Below are 20,605 nucleotides of genomic sequence, written 5' to 3'. Positions count from 1 at the left end.
ATACTTATTTATCCTGTTCCCATTTTCACACTTCCCTCTTGTCCCTTTTACACTTTTACACCTTTACTTCTGTCACCTTCCCTTAATCATTGTTCTTCTCGTCCTTCCACTACCACTCCTCATCATCATTATGTACACTGTCAATAATACATTTCAAACAAGTCTTACTTAAGAGATCCCAAGAGGATAATCGGATAATGTTAGTGACCAAAACCCCATCAAGTCCCAATAAGTTTGAAAAATTCTCATTTTCTCTAAGTTCACACATTCTAAGATGTGTCAGTGTTAAACAGGATGAAGATACATTATGTTTTGTCTCTTTTTCCCTCCTTTGACCCAAAACATGATTCACAAGGTCTGCACATCTAAGTCACACACACATACGCTCAAGGACATTGATGAACACACACCAGCACACACAAACACACCTGACCTTATCAATGCTTTCCAGTGGGCTATTTTCACATCTCTCACTTTGTCTCTATCTAGACTGCAGACAGTGGACTTTGTGTAGAGGACATAACACCAAATTTGGGCATCTGACTAGTACACACACACAAAACCTACTTTGTAGCTCCACACTTTTTACCTTCTACTTCCTCTAATAGACCATGCATAACTACGCTGTCACTCAGGTGTGGACAGCATTACAGTGTGCTTGGTGCTGGATACGCTGCTGCACCTGCACACATCTGAGTAATCGATGAAGACAAGATCCTCCATTAGGCAAAATGACCGTCTCCATTCACTTTCTATAAAATCTACTCAAGTGTCATCACTTTGATTTGTAAAGTCTTGTAGCACGGCACAGTGCAATCACTCACATGTCATCTGACTAATGAAGTGGTCAGCCACGACTCTCAGATGCTGCATGGAGAGGGCAGTCACCTGTTTGTAACAGACAAGCCATGCTCAGAGATACCTGTCACACTAGTTTGTGTAATGGTGTGATTAGTCTGCCATCTTGACAGATGATTTACATGTCAATTTCTTCCTGAATTGATGGAGATGTGTAAGTGTTTTTGAAATGTTATCACTTATAAACTAAACTATATCTCCTCCTCTAACTGCTACACATCTTCATACTGTTTTACTTTCTTTCTACTGTTTTGAATCCCCATTTTATTGCTCACTTCCATCTATCTTCCTTCCTGTCACACTTATCTTTGATCTAACCATCCACCTCCTGGATATCTGTTCTCTTGCCAGGTCAATGTGACCAGGGAGGAGCCCAATGGAGAGCCTGTCTACCTGCGCAGCCTTGGGAAAGGAGACTGGTTTGGAGAGAAAGCCTTGCAGGGGTAAGATTTTTCTTAGAGATTTAAATCTCCTTGTCTACTGGTGTTTCTGTCTCTTTCACTGTCACCCACTTTCCGTCTAATTTCCCTCACAATCTGTCTTTAATATCCTTCCTCTTTCACTTTCGCGCATCTTTCCTCTAATTTGCTATTGATCTTCCTCCAGCGCTTATCTTTCCATCAGTTTTTCCATCACTCACTCTTCTTGACAGGTGTGATGACATGCTAAATGTTGAAATGTTTAAAGCCGGGTCCACATTACGCAACTTCAGGGTCGATTTACTGTAGCTGTTCCACACACATTTTTGAGAACTGCCGTACAAATTTCTATCTGTGAACCAAACAAAGCTTCTTCTATGTGAACTAATCAGAAAAACTCAGGCTGCCACAGCAATCCAAATATTTTTTTTCTCAGATTTTTTTATGCAACTTGAAAAAGGACCAGTTCTAAAATTATTTCTTATGAAATCATATTCCTAGCTGATACTATGCAGTATGAACAGCATGAATATGTAAAGTTTCAGAGTTTAGCTATTTTACCTCCAACCCTCTTTACAGAAAGTACAAATAAGAGCTCTATTTTTGCCCACATCAGAAGAAAAAAAGTGTTTTTATGTGACAGTGGAGATCCCTCACAACGGCACCAAGTGACAACCCATCTGTGCTATATTGTGCACACAGCCATGTCACACAAGAATTGACAGGGAAACAGTCAGTTTGACAGTCGTATAGTGTGCTCCCCAGCTGTAGACTCATTTCATTTAGAAAATATTATCTATGTGCTTCTTAGATCTCTTTCTCTTTTCTGCTCACTGCCTGCCTTGGTTGCCAGACCATTGTGATATCAAGGACATCTCCATGCTGTCCTTGACTGAAATAATGAATTTCTACACTCACTATCCTTTTTATGAACATTTGTGTTAAATATGTGAACATATTTTCTGTTACTAGCTCAGAAGCCAGTGTTGATAGAAATAAATATGTACTAAGGAGATATAAACCAACTATGTAAACCTGTGCCAGGAACATTTTTAAAAGAAATATCTGTATAGATGTACTGAGGCAAGTTTGAAGTAACCAGGTTGTATATACTTGAGATATCAAGTGATTCACAGCTACTGCAAACACTCAGAGCTCAAATACTTTTGTTGAAGTATAATAAAAATATTTTATATGGCTTCTGGCATCAAATGCCTGTGTCCTGAAGTGCTATTTTTACCCTGCTGTTTGTCCTGTCTTGTCACAACAATTCACCTCCATGGACAATGTTTTATTAAAACAGAGGGTAAAGATAGCCATTACTCTAAGGTGTGTTATATCTGTAAGGGGTTGGGAAGCAACAGAGAACATACCGTATGCATTCATGCTTTTATAATCGAGTGCAGGAATGTCAAAATGGGAAAAAAAAAACTATATGAAGATGCCGCCATCTTGTGGTAGCTGAATGGGAAACTCACCTCTAATCAGCTCTCAAGCCCTTAACAATCACACCTCAAGAGAATAAACATGTTAAAACACAAAGACAGATAAATCCAACCTCTTTGCTGTCTAATCACGCTACATTTTTTTTTTTTTTCAACAGTCAAATTAGTACTGTAGGTGCTAGATGTGATGTCCATGCGACAGCTGGAACCGCACAGATGGTCGAGCCTTCCCCATATGTTAAAATGAATGACTATAGGATATGTAGAAGATGTGAGATAAGATACATGAGAGGCACAGGAAAGCTTGATCTCTTGGCAGTGGGAGGGGGGGGTTGTTCCAAATAGAAATCTGATCCTTTTACACTAATGAGACGTAAAAACTCACTGTTTGATGAATGAGAGCATGACACAAAGTACTAATTTATAATGGATTGAGCAGCTGTGCTACTTTTGAAGTGAACTATTTGAATTTTCCAGGAATCCAGTGATTTCTTGTAAGTGCTGTTGAAATTGAAATTGTAATTGAAATAGAATGAAAGCGAGAACATGAAAACCTCAATGTATCTCTCTGATAACTCTGCATAGTGTGCACACACATATACTCTATGAAACCATGTGTAAATACATGGTATATCATATTTATCCGTAGTATACAGTGACGTCAGTACATTTGTAGTCTTTCCCAGAATACGATTTCAAGTAGCGCGCAATTTTGAAAAGCTCTTCAAAGCACCTTCGGGAACATCTTAAATTTTGTTTAATCAGGAAAACCATATTGTCTCTACCTCCCACTAAAAGAAAGTGCTCTCCCCACCTCCGCGTCTGCTCCCTGTTGTCATCATCTGTTGTCTCCTTTTGTCTTGGAGTGTCTTGAGCGAGAGAAGCCTATTCAATCACAGCTTTTGATGGTAGAGCCTGTCTCGAAAAAATTTAAATGATTGAGATGCTGGCCATCTTTGAAACCTGGCTTTTGATCAGAGGGCTCTTCTGCAGGCTCATCTTTCTAATTAGAAGTTAACCGCGTGTGTCTTTACTCATGAAACTCAAGAGCCCCTACTCAAAGGCTACTCTGTCCATCGGAAAATGTCACCTTTGATCTTTGAGAACGTATTTACAAATCAAAGTCTTATCTCCTGCCAGACATAATGGTTTGTCAGTGCTTGTGTGGATGCTGGTGTGTGTGTGTGTGTGTGTGTGTGTGTGTATGCATTAAAGCAGTGGACAAAATATAAGGTTCCATGTTTTCTCTAAGGGGTTAACATATGTAGCTATAGCCTTGAATGTATCCTACAGTACCTCATACCAATAGATGGATGTTCCAGCTGATGTTTGGACGTGGCCAACAACATATCTGAGGCCATATTCCTCCTATCATTGGTGAGGTGTGTGAGCTTTGAGTTGATGTGTAGATCCATCAGCAGGACAGGCTATGTGCACCCTCTCCTGTGTGTCTATGTACGTATGTTTGTGAGGGTGTGCCCGGAGAAGATGAGAGCTTGTTAAAAAAAAGTGTGATGCCACTGACAGAAATGTAATTGGTGTCAGCGTTCGGCCACATCTGATATATCACAGTGAGAGGCTGTGTCAGTGTGGGCGTGTTGCCACAGGTAGCGATGATCAGGAAGTCCACTTTGAAGATTTATCAGATGGCAAAACTGTGCCGCAGTTTAGTCCTTCTGGCACAGTTTTACAACTCTGGAAAGTTAACACAACTGCAACAGTTTCTCCTGTCTCAAAGGCAACATTTTCATCGTTAATATGCAAAGGGCCACGTTACAAGGTATTCTGCGGTGTGCTTGCTTGTCCATTATACAGATGACGCTGCACTGTGTTGCTGCAAAAGTTGAGCCAGAATCTACCTTTTTTTGCTAGATGATCATGCATTTTTCTCCTGAGCTTTGCTTCAACAGTAGCCCTGCTGCACCAACTCAATGGTCTCACTGAAATGTACGCTGCATTTTTTGATGACGAGCTGTGTTCAGACCCCTCACTTTGTCCTTTCACTTCAAACCATCCATCATTTTTTAAAAAGCTCATGAACCACGAGTCACAGCTTTAACTTCTGCGATTTACCATTAGCTGCTTATAATTTTCCATTCCCAGTGTCTGTATCCTGTGTATGTTTTACAGTCCTCTAAAGCGTACCATAGGTTTTAGACTGATCAAACACTTGAAACTTGTTTGAGGTACTTAATCAAAGAGAATCCCATGCTGCCTGTTTTATTTTAGAAATATGCGCAATTGTTATGTGGTAATGCAGTTACAGACCGGGACTGTTCCTGCAGATTTTCCCACAGGCCCAAAATTTATTTTAGGTGCTGGAGCCGAAAAGGGGGAAAGGGAGTGGAGGGATGGGAGGATGGGAGGATGGGAGGGGGAGTTGCAAACAGCATCAAGCACTGAGAGTTAGCTGCAGCTTTAACACTGAATTCACATAATAACTAACAATTTCAAAAGTATGCACCATTCTGCTGGAGTGATCTGTCAACTGCAAGTCCAAGCAGAGTTTTGACAGAAAGGGAAAAAAGGAGGATTATTTTTGGGCAGGCTACCAAAATAAATCCTATACATGAGAAATGCTCCTATCCCAGTTGGTCATGTGCTTGTAGGAAGCACAGACATCGGAGACTTTAGTGTAACTCTTCAGTGTCTTTTTCAAACCATTCATGATTGTTACTATACTTGTGTGTTCTGGGCTTAATATTCTAAAAACATGCAGCTCCTGATACTCAAATCTCGGATTTTAGAGCTTCAAACAAGTACATGAATGCACCAATAAGGACGTTTTTTTAAGAGCAATCTCTCATGAACTGATGCCAATGGCTGCCTGGAATCATAGAAAAAGATATATTCATAAATGCAAAAATGTGTGGTATGCTTTGGAGAGTCATAATCAGCAGTTATGTGGAGCGTGCACAGTTAATAGGAAAAAGCTGCAAAAACACTGGCACCGTTTTTTACTGAAGCACTTTCATCCCAGCCTGTGAAGTCTCATACACAGCTATCCAAGTCCACCTGAATACCTCTCAGTCACAGACTCTAAACTCATATCACTGGCCATGTCTCCCACAGCCACCTCTTGTTCTTGCCCAAGTGCTGACCCTGGCTTTACTTTTCTCTCTCCAGCTCACTGCTTCTTCCCCACTCTCAGCCTCCAAGCCTGTACGTTATTTTCATAACCCCCTTCCCGGGACACCAGATCACTGTCCAATTACCAGGTTCATTTCAACCATCTCCTGGAAATCAACACCACAGGCTCCCTCCTGTGTAACTCCAAACGACATTCCAGACACAGCATGCAGCTGCTTTTAGTGTGTCTGTGCTTGTGTGTGCATGAGTGTGTTTTCCCAGAGCATTTCTTGTTGCGCCGCAAATTAACAAGTGCAGAGCCGTCTTTGGCTTAGTGGATGACTTAGGCTCAGCAGTATGAAAATGACTCACTCTGACGGATACTGTTTAGCGATTGTGTTTCACATACTGTGGAGCAACGCTAGCATCAACACAATGGCACATTGTTGTTTTCCTCAGCTACAGTAGAGCAGCAGAAGACAGGTGTAACAAGCTACTCTCTAATATGAAACCCTTGAGGTCTCCTAAGGATGATTCATGCTTACATAAACACTATTTCAATATAGCCCAAAGTGTTGTGTTGTTGTGTTGTGTCACCATGGTTAGTAAATGACACAAACACTGTTCACTTCCTTTTATGAAGTGATAAATTAACTCATGTAACAGATTGGGGATGTCGCTGTAGCTGTGGCTCATTAGCACTGATGAGAAAACTGGTGTCTGTGTGTGTGTGTCTGATGTGCAGACCTTTGTTAAGATATTTACTAATAGGGGAAAGTGATGCATAATCTGCTTAAATATTTTATTACAGTTGTTAGAACCCATGGTATTCTTGATTTATCTACTAACATCTACTCAGCATTTTGATTAATATCTATGAGGAGGATTTCTCTTAAATCCTTGCATGCATATATGACATGATTCAAAAATAAGCCTGTTAAAGTCACTCGATGGGGGCAAGTATATTTGGAAAAGTGTCTCTATATCTGGTGGATAGTCACTGGCAAATTCACAACTGGCACGTTATGAGAGTAGAAACCCTGAAGAGTGCTAGTTAACTCCCTATTCAGCTGAATATTTGAATAACGACCTGATTAAACTTACATTATGAGAGCTCTTATGCTTCCTCTTATGAATCACACTCTACCAGTTTGTTAAATACTCACAAAAGAAGACATTTTTCTTTTTTTTCTCCTCCCAATTCATAACTTCCAATGAATTAAATCAGTCATTCTCTCAAGAGAACCTTGATCAAATTTTACAGTGTAATAGTCTTGTGCATGTTAACCACGGAGAACTGTTTCCCACTGACTGTCACTCATCAAGTCTCTTGTTCCCTAAACTAATCATTGCATAAAAGTCAATAGTATATACAGTATGTCATGTTGTAACACTTTGTCCTCATCCAAACTGGGGCATTTATTGTTCTTTCACTTATTAACATGATTATTAATACTGTAACTGTGCTTGCTGGAATGTAAATTGGTGGACAGGTTTTGAATGCTGTTGTGGGCGAACACATAAACAGGTGGAGCAGCGTTTGCCAGACTATTGTGTTAAGATCATGGATGCAGGTCATAGGAGCTTATCAGAGGTGAATGAAATACTGTATGTGCCACACTAGATAGAGGGACCCAATATATCCTATGCCCCTGACAAACACCACCTTCCTCTGCTCTGCCCTCCTGTCTTCTGTAGTCCTCACCTTTCAAAATTTGTTGTTCCCCCACCAGCTGTGACCTTTTATTCAAGGGGGTCAGCAGAGAGAGCAAGGCAGAGTGTGTGAACGAGGAGGTAGGGTTGCGCATGTGTGTGCTTGGAAGAGGGAAGGCAGAGGGAGTTGACATAGCATGAGGAGGAATTGTCACCTCAGCTCATTGGGAAACGGATTGCCATATGTCTGACTTCAGACGCACAGAGTGATTGTCAGTTACTTTTAGCACTTCAATTGAATTGGATCAGCTCTTGATTCAGGATTTGTTTTAGCTTTTGATTTGATTTTTGATTTCCTCCAGAGTTTTTTTTCCTCTTTTGAAAACATGGGGCATGAAATAATCTGCTCTTGGGATATCACCCGAAGGCTTCCCTGTCTTGTTGTAATATATTAGTAAGAGTGGGTAACGCTACACTTGGATTGGAGATTTATATACAAGTACCACAGACAAGCCTTTTATTGGAGGGCTGCCCTGGGCAGTGTGCTGGTTCAGATTTAGAGCTTATCGCTGTGGGATTCACAGTGAAAGATGGACTCTTGGGATACAGACTCAGAAGATTCATGTGATTGGGGCGACTCCTCTGAAGAAGAGGGAGATGAACTTGATGTCAAATATAATAAAGAGTAATATCAATCATTCAGTGGTGTGTGTTGCCTGTCGAGAGCAAGATGTGCTAGTTTCATTTGTTTCCATCATCACGCTTCTGATGCATAATTAAAAATAAAGAATTGTTTTGACTTAGTGATGACAGCACAGTTTGTGATCAGTGGGTCAAATGTGTACATTTTGCCTTTGTAGCTAATCAGATTTTATGTTCTTTTTCTCCAGGGAGGACATCAGGACGGCCAATGTCATTTCAGCAGAGGCAGTCACCTGTCTGGTCATTGACAGAGAGTGAGTATCAAGGCAGAGGATTCTCATAGGACATAATGACACTTATATATTGTCAGTCCTTTAGTATATTTAATATTAAAAGTCAACTTATTAGTAAGTGGCACATATACATATACATAATTATATATACATATATACATACGTATATACATACACACACACACACATATATATATATTTATTTTTTATTTTTTTTTAAATCTGCTTCGCTCATTGTAGTCTGGCAAAGTTTATTGGCCATTTTTTTTAAAACAGATTCAAGTAGGCTGTGCAAGTTTGAACTTTACTGATTGTAACTGCCTCTAATTCTGAGGCTCTCAATTATGCAAATGACAAATTGATCTAAATGATCCATTTTATATATTTATATGTTATTCAGTTTCAACAAGTTCACTAAATCTGAGGTGAGAAATAAGTGGTGCTTTATAACTACAGTTACTGCTAGTTTTAAAAGCTGCACACAAAAGGCAGCTGTGTCATCACCTACCACTTGCTGATATATCCAGGACTCAACTAAATTCTCATGTAAACGTTTTCCAGGAACAGACAAAAATAAAATGATAAGATTTGGGTTTGTTCTAGGAAGTGACATCAGTAAGGCAGGTGTAAAATGTATCCTAAATCAACTTAACTAAAGAGAAATTCATGGTAGATTTGCGCAGGAATGGCTAATGAGGGCTCTTTTTTCACAAATGTTTGTCAGGAGGTTAACAAAGAGCATAACCATATTTTTCAGCTTCATGTTGCCCTTTATACTAATTTTAGCACAAGTAACCAATAATCGTTTTCATTTTATCACAATAACATGGTTTGAAATTAATTGTCGTTGTCATATGTTTAAAATAATGCAGATATACAAAGAAGTTTATATGAGCTTGCTAACTAAGGAAACAATTTGTGTCTGAGCATCTCTAGCATTAAGTCGTGTGGTGAGAATAGAGAGACAGACGGGTTGGGCATGGGGAGGAGATGGTATCAGCTTACCCAGGGTCTCCCTCTGGCCTCAGGGAACAAGGCACGCTCAAATGGGCCATCCTCTGAGCTAGCAGAGGAGATAGTGAGTGAGTCATCCAGCAAAGGTGATTACCACTGCCTTTCATTGTGCCTGTCATACAAGCAGCTAATGATGTCATAGCCCTAAACTACCACACTGTATCAGTGCATTCTGGTGCACATGCCAGGTTGGTTGTATTCAAAGCTGTATTTGTCTATGTGTATGTATATTTATTCATTTCCTGTGCACTTTCAAAAGTAAGATTAGGAGAATTGCAGGAGCTGTTTTGAAGAAAAACGGGGAGATACAGACAGTGGGAAAGAGACAAAGAATAAAAATGAGTGGCATGGAGTCATCGACTCTCTGTAGCAGGCACCATAACAGGCCAAACAATTAAAGAAAAGCTCAGCTCAGAAACAGCCCCAGCTCACAGACATTACAGTCTCAACAGGAAAAAACCCCAGCTGTATTGCATCTTCTGTCTAACAGCTTGATACGCCTTGCATGAAATCTGCCTCAGCTAGTTGTTCTTCCAAGATGTTTTGAGTCTTTTACACAGGCAGTGCTATTTTTTCATGTACCAGATCTCCCCATGAGTGCAACTTGTTATTTCATTATTATGTCATTATAAAGGCCTGAAATTAACATGGTTACACTGTTTCTTTGAGTTGAATAACTTTACTAGGTGCTAAAAGAACAGAACATATTATGTGGTTTTAATATCTGATGATAACTTGTATAAGACCCAGTGTCTTTTTTATCATTCATCACAATATGTTTTATATTATATAATTTATTCATTTAAATATTTATGCAGAACCTCTAGTTTTGCCTCTAAAATTCCCACTTAGTGACCGTCTGCTATCATACTGTTTTACGCCTCTTCTGGGTAGCTTTTTCTCCTCATGTGTTCACAGTGATTTTTTTTTAGAGACGTGTCTCTAAAAGCAGGCTGATTAATATTTCATAGTAACCAGCAGTGATTTTTATGACAGTCATATATTGCACCAGTGTCTTATATGGATCGCCTGCAGTGTACGAACTGTTTTGTTCCCTCTAACCGTAAACTATTAATTCATTACTTACTGTACTGTGGAGAATGTGTGTGCTACTTTGAGCTGGATATAGAAGATTATTAAACAAAGTAAATGGTTTGAATCGATGCTGTTTTAACTTTTATTTTCTCTGTTCCAGTTCGTTTAAGCACCTGATTGGAGGTTTGGAGGACGTATCTAACAAAGGTCAAGAGGATGCAGAAGCCAAAGCCAGGTAAGGCAAACACAATTACTGTCTGTCACATTCACTATGCACATTATTGGTTTGTGCTTGGGGCATGATTTTGGTTTTGCTCGTCTTTTGTTTTAATTATTTAAATTTGCTAATTCATTTTCAGTCTCGATTATCTTTTAAACATTGCACCATATTGTGAGCGCTCACCAGCAGCAATGTTTATTAAGGTCTATTGGTCTTGGCCAACCGTTAATGCATTGTGCCTTTAGGTCTGTTACATAACAAGACAATACCCGGTTGGCAGGCCAGAAAGCAGAGGCCATGACCTCTGCCTCTATTTCTGGAGGAATTAATATGTACTCTATTTATCATCGCTATGGAAACAAGAGAATAGCACCATAGATGATACAGGGGCACCTTGGCAATGAGGTGGGCATCTTGGGGTACAGGCAAACACGTATTGGCATAATCTGATACCCTGCATGCTCAGCGCTAAGTTGTGAGTCAAGGTGAGGAGAAACAAGAACCCCGCCGGTAATGACAGATTACAGAGAGTGAGAGAGCAGGGGCAGCTTATCGCCACAGCAGAAGACAGAGAGATGTAGATAGACGCATGCACTGAAGAGAGACAGGGAGAGAACAAGACAGACACAACAAACAGATACACCAAAGAAAGAGAGAAGAGGGAGTAACTTTGACTGGCTTCTGGCATTTAGCCCTGGCCAGGTGCTCCTCATGGTTCAATACCTCTGATGATTGCTTTCCCAACAAATGTGTATGATAGAAAGAGATCTGCAGTGTGCATTCTCTGCCTCATTTTTCACATTGCCAGGTCTTCAGGGAAGCTAGTTTGAAATGGATTTTTAAGCAAATACAAATCATAAATCACACTTTTGGCCATCATTTGTAATCTTATTATCAGCCTTGTTCTCAGAACTTCACTTTAAAGGAGCAGTGTGTAGGATTTAGTGGCATCTAGCGGTGAGGTTGCAGATTGCAACCAAATGAATACACCTCCCCTCATCCACCCCTTGTAAGCAATGTAGGAGAATCTACATTGGAAGCAAAACTTGTGAAAAGCCTGCTCTAGAGCCAGTGTTTGGTTTGTCCATTTTGGGCTACTGTAGGGACATGGTGGTGCAAATGGTGGGCTCTGTGGAAGAAGACCCACTCTCTCTGTAGATATAAAGGGCTCATATAAGGTAACGAAAACACAACTATTCTTATTTTTCAAAATAATAATAATTACTTATTAAAACATACTTATGGACATTATATTCCATTTATGCTATATCCCACTAAATTCTACACACTGCACCTTTAAAATAGAGCCTCTATCTTTCCCCGTGCTTCACCTGCCGTGTGTGTGTGTGTGTGTGTGTGTGTGTGTGTGTCATCTCTGCTGGCACTCTCTGCCGAACAGAGTACATTTGTTACTTGGTGAGGAAAGCCTGAGTCAGGATCTCACAGTGATGGAAACTATCTCTAATTGGTCACAGTAGATAAGCGCCATGCAGCAGTACTGTAACTATATAGCAAACTGCAGCTGCTCTCTGTGAGGTTGACAGGTCTTTTCTTCAAAGACTGCCTCCCTGCTATGTGCTGTGTGTGCACACTGTTTTTGATCATGCTTCTCTTTGCAGGAGGAGCTTCACACTATCCAAAATAGAGAAAATGGATCCATCTTTGTTGTAATGTTTCACCTGTGTTTTTACATGCATACAAAAATTAACCCAAGTATTTTGTTTAGTGGAAGGTGCGATGAGCACAAATTTACCTGCTACGTAGAGCCGTAATACCACACCGTAAAGTCTTTAGTTGCAGGGCATCCAATCCTGACAAAACTGAAATTATGTTATCCCAATTTACTGAAACATACTTAAAATACTAAAAATCTTAAAATTTAAATAAAGTTGCAGAAGTCTTTAAAAACTTCTGTTTCTTGAAGAGTCCCTGACATGACAACTTGCCTTGTGCATGTTTAATCAGGGATCCCTCTTTCCTCTCATTTCCTGTCCTCTCTAATGCAGACTGTCCAATAAAGTCATAAAAACTTAATTACAGTAAAAATTGTCTGATAGGTCAGCAGCTGCTTTCATTTAATTTCACTATATTACGTGATAAAATTGGTCTAATTTTCCTTTCAACCTATCATTAAAACGTCTTATATCTAAGTTAATGAAACTCGCAGATGGCCTATATTAAGCATAAATACTGCTCTTTTTCAGTTAATACTAATTGTCGCCCAACTAGAAAGAAAGCTCTGTATGATTGAATAGTGATGAGAAAATATGACCCACTATGACTCAGCATGTCCCATGTCTGTTGGGCAATAGGAGTTCAGAAACTGGAAGTTGCTGGTAAATAAAATGGTATGATATAAATTGAGTCAATTTTAAAGTCAGAGATGCTTTCTTTTCCTCTCTCCTCTTGCTTGAGACAGGCTCAACTAGAACAGAGAAGAAGAACTGGAGGATAATAGCGGATGCACACACACATGCATACACACAGACTGCAGGTTTACTCAAGTCACTTTTGGAATATTTACATAGGCTTAGATTCATTTCCTGAAGATTTAAGCTGCCCTCAATCAACTGGTTTTAAGTCTGGTGTGTGTGTCCCTGAAAGTGACTTAAGTCATACCACACACACGTGTGTGTGATGGATGCTCATTGACATAACCTTAACCATCACAAATATATGCCCTTACCCTAAACTGAACCTTAACCCACTTTTAACCTTAACCTTAAAGCTAGTGTTATTCCTAAATTACCCTCTGAAGTTGTGAGGAACAGCCAAGATGTCCTCACAACACAGAAATGTCCTCACAAAGATGGTTTTCAACTAAGATTGGTTCTATAAAAGATAGAAAGATGCGCGTGCACACACAACACACACACACACACACACACACACACACACACACACACACACACACACACACACACACACACACACACACATGGGCATTGCGTCATTTTTTATGATCTCATCTGTCCACTGATACAGATTATCACCCACTGCGGTGCTACTTGACCTGCATAGGAACACTGTGTATTACAGTGCTAGCAATGGATTTGCCACCTAACAGTAGTAAGTAATGTGTTATTTCCAACTGATACAAGTGACCTCAAAATAGTGCGATGTAACAAACAACAGCTACATTACTGTGTTGGAAGCAGCTGAGCACTGTGATAGTTTTCATTCAGGGTCATGTTTTAGAAATCTATTTAAGGTGGATGTATGTTTTCCAACCCTCTGGGTCTACTGGCTAGTGTCATATTCCTGTTTCCCACATCTAGTGCTTTATGAACAAAACAAGTGCTTCTCTCTATGGAAAAATATATACATACATATATCTCCAAAAGACAATTTTTTGATGCATAAAGTGACACAAAGTGTTTTTCCTGAAATATAACTGTTTTTACAGTGAACTGGTGGCTACACAGCTGGTTTTAAAATTGTCTTATTTTACTGGCTTTAAGAAGAGTTCATCTAACGCACAGATTAGAGTAGATGGATCAGGTCCTTCATTGCTGGTTAATACAATAGCTTCACTTTGTGATTCAGCTTTATTGGCTTGAAGATTTTGTTCCTCAACTGTAATGTTCTCCCTTTAATCTGGTACTTGGCAGTGTCGCCATCTGCTGGCAAAAGGCTTGTCATATTTTTAAGCCTTTTTTTAAACAGATATGTATAAGACTTTTTGTTATGTAAAATGATTGCCTCAAACCTAAATCTTTCTATCATTACAGAACTTGTGATCTCTGCATCTCATAGATTTGGTGTGTCTTTCCATGTTTGTATTAAACACTCATAAGCATGCACACCTTCAGGAGCCACTGAATGTCAGTCACTCCAATCTTTTAATAATCCGGTCTCACACACAGTACTCTATCACTACAGTCTGTTCTTTTCTTAAGCAAAGAGCATTGTGGGGTTTGGTGTGTTTTCTGGCCTGCTTCCAAATAATGGAAGGGGAGAAAAAGATAAAAGGATCACCTTTCAATCTCACATGGTAGTAGTAGGGCCTGTACACACAAATAAACAGCGACCGCCCTGGTAACCTCTTGTGTTTTTGAGAAACACTGTGCTCAGTAACCTGCCAACACGCGCCACCATCATGTCCACTGGCAAGAAGCTTACGGAAAACGTTTTATTGTTTTAGCTTGCAGTACAACTGATGTGTCTGGTGGATCAGATGGAGTGAAATTCCCTTTACGCCCAAAGAAGTCCCATTTGGCATTTCATTTATCAAAGTCAAACATGGAACAGTGCTCATGAAATGAGTCATTGTTTAACTTACTTTTATGTACATAAAGTTAATCGCTGCTGCTCCTTGAAGGAAGACGGCTGTCTTATCTAAACAAGTCCTCCTTGCAAGGGTGTTTTTTTTTTTTTGATAAATGTTGATATACGGCTGTGCTGTTTTTGTGAGAGAGAAAAGGCCTCACTGTCACGTGGTGGTCTGTTCCGACTGACCCAGAAAGGCCTGTCCAGGCTCAGATCTGTCCTAAGCCCACTGATCCAGAGACTGATCTGATGAAACTCTGTCTGGATCAAACAATAACCAGAAAGACATGGGGCATCTGGGGATAAGGGATGGATATGTTGGAAACAAGCTCTGGTGCCAGCATGTGCAGGTCAGCAGTGGCATGTTGGGGTGTTCAGTGGCAGAGCCAAAGCATGTCTTCAAGGCCAGCTGAGTAGTGAGCAGACCGTGTGACAGATGTCCCATCTTTGTACTTTCCTATCAAGAATGGGGACAGGCTGGGGAAAGGTCAAAGTGGTTTGCAAGCAGACTAAACTCAAACACATCCTGTTTACGTGCTCATATTTATATACCACACATCCTCAATAACATCCTTGTAAGATTACTACGAGTTAAATCCCCTAAGATTTACAAACAAATGAGCTCAAAGAGAGACGGATATTTTGTCTCAGGTTGTTGAAAGTGGATTATCTCTTCTTTCATACTTCATCTCATCTCTAATCCGGTTTCCATTCTGTCTTTGTTTCCCCCTTTTCCTGGACCCACAGGTATGAAGCAGAGAATGCATTTTTCTTCAATCTCAACCTAGCTGACTTCAACATCATCGACACTCTGGGGGTCGGTGGCTTTGGACGTGTTGAACTGGTAGGGGGCGCTGCACTTGGACAGTGACATGAATCATACAAATTAACAATCAAATTGACTATCTTACCAGCCATGCAGGTTAATGTGCCCGGTTGACCTTTGTGTCTTTTTTGTTGTTGTCTCTGCAGGTTCAGCTCAAGAGCGATGAGAACAAAACCTTTGCCATGAAGATCCTGAAGAAGCGGCACATTGTAGACACAAGACAGCAGGAGCACATTCGTTCAGAGAAACTCATCATGCAGGAGGCCCACTCTGACTTCATTGTTAGGTACACCGTCTGATCGATTTCACTAAAGCACATTATAAATAAGCTACTGTATATGCAACACATGTCATAAGGATCAGTACTTTATTACCTCAGAGCCACAGTTTTCTCTGTAGAGCTTACAGGTTATCTTCTGTTAATAGAGGTTTCCTCCCACATACAAATCAAGTATGTATGTTGTGAGTTACACTGGGGACCTACACAAGGTGTTTTTTGTCCACATTCATCTCTATGTATGCTAGAAAAAAATTCAATTTTCCATTACTCCCCACATTAATTTATTGTCTTTCTCCATCTATCCATCAGCTACATTTGCATTTTGACAGCTGTTTGAGATAACATCTACATTTGTGTTTTCAGACTCTATAGAACATTCAAAGACAGCAAGTACCTCTACATGTTGATGGAAGCATGTTTAGGAGGAGAGCTGTGGACCATTCTTCGAGACCGGTAAGCTCCATTTAATCAGGTCAGATATCACTGGATTGTATTAGTTGTTTCATATTTCTGTTAATGTTAGTGACTACAATATACTGTATAGTCTGTTGCAGTTTATAGTCCTAAAACCTCATGTGTTTCAGCCATGTTCCGTTGCAAGCTTTTTAATTTTTCAAAATAAATTACAAATTTACATCTCAGCTATGAATTTTGTTGTAGTTCAGTTTTAGTTTTCTAGCAATATGTGTGACTCAAATTAATCGATTAGTGGAATGATTAATCTAACTATTTTGATATCAATTAATTGTTTTGACAATATTGACTGATACTCTCTGGTTCTAGCTTCTTCAATGTGAATATTGTCTGGCTACTTTAGTCCTTCATTTAGTAAACTGATTATTACTTTGGATTGTGGATGACCTAAAACAAGACATGTTTGGTTGTATCTTGGGCTTGATTGACGTTTTTCATCATTTTCTCATCTCATTTTAAAGACCAAACAGCTACTCAATCAATATATAAAATAATCCACATATTTATTGATAATGAAAATTGTTAGTTGCAGCCATAAATACGTGGAATCAAGTGGTTATTTTTATTTTCTGGAAAGAGGTTACTTTCTACTACTTAATAACCAAATACAAAATTTGAATTGGACTTCCGCTGTGGTAATCCTGAGCCTGGTTCCTGGTTGGTCTATGAAAAGACATCATTGTTCAACTGCTGCAGTTACTGTATGTGCCAGCATGCAGACAGTGCTTGTCTGGACTGTCACAGCATTGATTCTCAGTTCAGTACTGTCCTGCTGTGTTTGCAGGGGTTCATTTGAGGACTCAACCACCAGGTTTTACACGGCTTGTGTGGTGGAGGCCTTCGCCTACCTGCATTCCAAAGGCATCATCTACAGAGACCTCAAACCAGAGAACCTTATACTGGACCACAGGGGCTATGCCAAACTGGTAAGAGATCAACAGAGGTCACGACCTAAAGAATTTTGCATTGTCTGTGTCTTTTTTTTGTCAAAAATGCTACAAACTAGAAAAATGTGATCTTTCCATGATGCTCTAATAAAGGATCAAATGAGATTCGAACATTCGCCTCATGCTAGCTGTTGATAAACTTATGATTATAGTATGAAATAAGTGAGGTTAGGTCAGGTTTTGGGATTTTTGGGGTACTGACATGGAAAAGCCAGTTAGTAGCTTTTGGTAGACTAACAAACAGCTGCTCAGTTATTTCTACCCATCACGTCAAAGCATCAGGAGAAAAACCTTAATATTAAAACAATTTCACCATTTCAGATTTGTCAGACTGACCTAACAAATCCTGTTTATTCATCAGGTGGACTTTGGCTTTGCCAAGAAGATTGGTTTTGGGAAGAAGACTTGGACCTTCTGTGGGACACCCGAGTATGTAGCACCAGAGATCATTCTAAACAAGGGCCACGACATCTCAGCTGACTACTGGTCCCTAGGAATCCTCATGTTTGAGCTCTTAACTGGCAGGTACATACAAGCTTGGGCATGTCTATGAAAACTAATATCTTAAGTGTTCCTTGTGATGGCGTATACTGTAGTACCACACACATCAAAACAAACAAATGAGAAAATCTGCTTGGAGACTGTGAGAATTTTCTTAATACAAGTGAAGTGACTTTCTCAAATTTAGTGAATTGCCATTCTGTCTTATTTGCATTTTTTACTCAAAACTAACACCTTTGTCTCTATTTCATAGCCCTCCATTCTCTGGCCCTGACCCCATGAAAACGTACAACATCATCCTGAGAGGCATCGACATGATAGAATTTCCAAAGAAGATTACCAAAAATGCTGCCAACCTAATCAAAAAGCTATGCAGGTAAGTGTTTGTGCCTCCAGCAGTTTAACTCAGTGTGATTCATTTTAGTGTGGTCTGTATACTGAAGCATGGTGGGGATTTTTTTCTACTGTAGGGATAATCCCTCCGAACGACTGGGAAACTTGAAAAATGGTGTCAAAGACATCCAAAAGCACAAGTAAGTGTGTTTATAAATTAATATAATCCTCTTTAATTTGCTTTATTGTGTAATGGTGTTGTTAAATATAATTATGAAATTAAAAGGTAATGCTTTTTTTTCCTTTTAGATGGTTTGAGGGCTTTAACTGGGAAGGCTTGAAGAAGGGGACACTGACACCTCCTATTATCCCTAATGTAAGTGCACATTGCTGATAGCATTACTCTTATGGCCTGATTTACTAAGATCCCAAATAAAGGGTAGGTACTAAATTGCGTGCACAGTGCAATTGATTGCGCATTTCGTTTGCGTGCATTTTGCGGGTGATCTACTAAGAATAGCTACGTAAATGAAAACAGGTGCAACAGGGTGGAGACAGTAGTATTTAAATGAGGGTTTTGTTCGCTTAATGGAGAGTTTAGACGAGCAGAAAGCTGCAAGCGCAAAATTAAATTTGATCAGGTTCTAGTGGAAGAGGTTAATAAATATATTGAATTATAACAAAAACAAATATTACCAGAAAAACCGACATATGGGAGAGTATTGTTGACAAAGTCAATGCTGTTAGTAAAACCAAAAATATTCCACTCCAAAATTATTAACACAGGTGGAAAAAATCCATCCTGTGCGTATTCTGTCATTGTGCCTCCGTTTCCTCCTCTCTACAGTAACAGCAGTAATCTCTGTGTAGTGCACAGCCGGTTAATACCTGCCCTTCAAAGGTATTATTTATAGACACAGTTTCCGTCAAAAAAATTACCTTCAGGTTTGGTAAATCACAATGTGTGTGCTAAATAACATATTTGCATTTTCTCCTCCCTGTATTTTGCACACTGGGGTTAAAACACCCCATATTGCATATTAATTATGGCGAATGTACTAGATGAACAGCGCATATTATCTTGCACATTTGAAAGACGCAAACCTCTGCATTAGTAGATCAGCTTGCACATTTTTTGCAGGTGATGTCAAGTTTGCACATGTTTTTACACATGCAAACCTTTAGTAAATCAGGCCCTTAATGTGCTAGTTTATATTCAGTCTCATTGTCAAAATCAATTTCTAATCCATGTGTATGATTTTTCTGTTTTTCTACCAGGTCACTTCAGCAGTCGACACAAGTAACTTCGACAGCTTCCCTGAGGACAACGAGGACCCGCCTCCTGATGACAACTCTGGCTGGGATGTTGATTTCTGAAGTCCTGCTGTCCCCTTAAGACCAGAAGAAACTCTTCTTTTGTTGGCTTGGAGGCCATACTGAGAATATGGCTGTGTTGTAAAAAAACTGCATTAAAAATGAAAGAGAAGATATGAAAAAGAAGATAAACGGATGGATGGCAAACCCTCTGGGTCACCGATATGCCTTTATTTCACTGTGGCTCTGGATCAAGCATTTATAATGGGACTGCTGTAGCACTTCTTCAGTGATGTCTTACACTCGGCGTAAAAGGCAAAGGCAAAGAGAGTGCAGGGATACACACACAAACACACAATACGAAAGTGGCTGATAATAGAGCCAGGTTTTCCCATGTAAAAGGGAAAAAACATAATGGGTGAATAATGCTCAATAGTCTGTCTAAGTTTGGTTCTAGGATAAATAGGAGTGTGACAAATGTGATGGACTGGTCAAAAAGAAAGGAGACTGATCGATTTTTTGTGTGTTTTTTTCTCCTCCATATTTGTTGGTGGACTTATGGGAGGGTATAAGATGTTACTGCAGTTACATCCTGGTTTTAACACGCAGCTGCTGGCTGCAGTCTCTGAAATTGTCAGAGATCTACACAACGGTTTGCAAGTAAAACTGGTATCAAGTGCTCTAGACTAACCTGAATGTCACTGACTTTCTTCATATTCAGACATCCATATGTCATACAGTATGTACGGTACATAGTATTTGAATTTACAAGGTATATTCTCAAAGATAAACACAACCAGGCTGAAATCAAATACTTTGTACACTTGATACAAGATCAACCTACATTGAAAAGCACAAACACTGTGCGTTCAGTGCAAAGAGACGAGACTCAAGTGCCCTGCTTAAAATTTAATGAATCACACTGACACACATGAAATGTCTGTTAGTATTTCCATTAAGCAATGTGTCATTATGCACTCAACCATTAACTGAGAAAATCAGCAGTTACAACT

The 20,605-nt window shown here is 39.6% G+C and overlaps 1 protein-coding gene across 3 annotated transcripts in view; it reads left to right on the top strand.

Annotated features, from left to right (window-relative positions):
• Positions 1-19,655, top strand: part of LOC133991772 (cGMP-dependent protein kinase 1) — a 78,953-nt gene extending 59,298 nt beyond the window's left edge. For 2 of the 3 annotated variants that reach the window (XM_062430318.1, XM_062430317.1), the window contains exons 7-18: positions 1,210-1,301; positions 8,335-8,400; positions 10,589-10,663; positions 15,665-15,761; positions 15,890-16,029; positions 16,387-16,476; positions 17,282-17,423; positions 17,806-17,969; positions 18,199-18,321; positions 18,416-18,478; positions 18,588-18,654; positions 19,557-19,655. In XM_062430318.1, the coding sequence (XP_062286302.1) occupies positions 1,210-1,301; positions 8,335-8,400; positions 10,589-10,663; positions 15,665-15,761; positions 15,890-16,029; positions 16,387-16,476; positions 17,282-17,423; positions 17,806-17,969; positions 18,199-18,321; positions 18,416-18,478; positions 18,588-18,654; positions 19,557-19,655 (1,218 nt within the window). Of the gene's footprint in view, positions 1-1,209; positions 1,302-8,334; positions 8,401-10,588; positions 10,664-15,664; positions 15,774-15,889; positions 16,030-16,386; positions 16,477-17,281; positions 17,424-17,805; positions 17,970-18,198; positions 18,322-18,415; positions 18,479-18,587; positions 18,655-19,556 lie in introns of all 3 variants that reach the window. The other variant, XM_062430316.1, reaches the window with a different exon arrangement.
• The last annotated feature ends 950 nt before the right edge of the window (positions 19,656-20,605 follow it).

Source organism: Scomber scombrus, chromosome 12 (assembly GCF_963691925.1).
Source record: "Scomber scombrus chromosome 12, fScoSco1.1, whole genome shotgun sequence".
NCBI classification, from domain to species: domain Eukaryota; kingdom Metazoa; phylum Chordata; class Actinopteri; order Scombriformes; family Scombridae; genus Scomber; species Scomber scombrus.
This window is presented reverse-complemented; position numbering and strand designations above follow the sequence as displayed.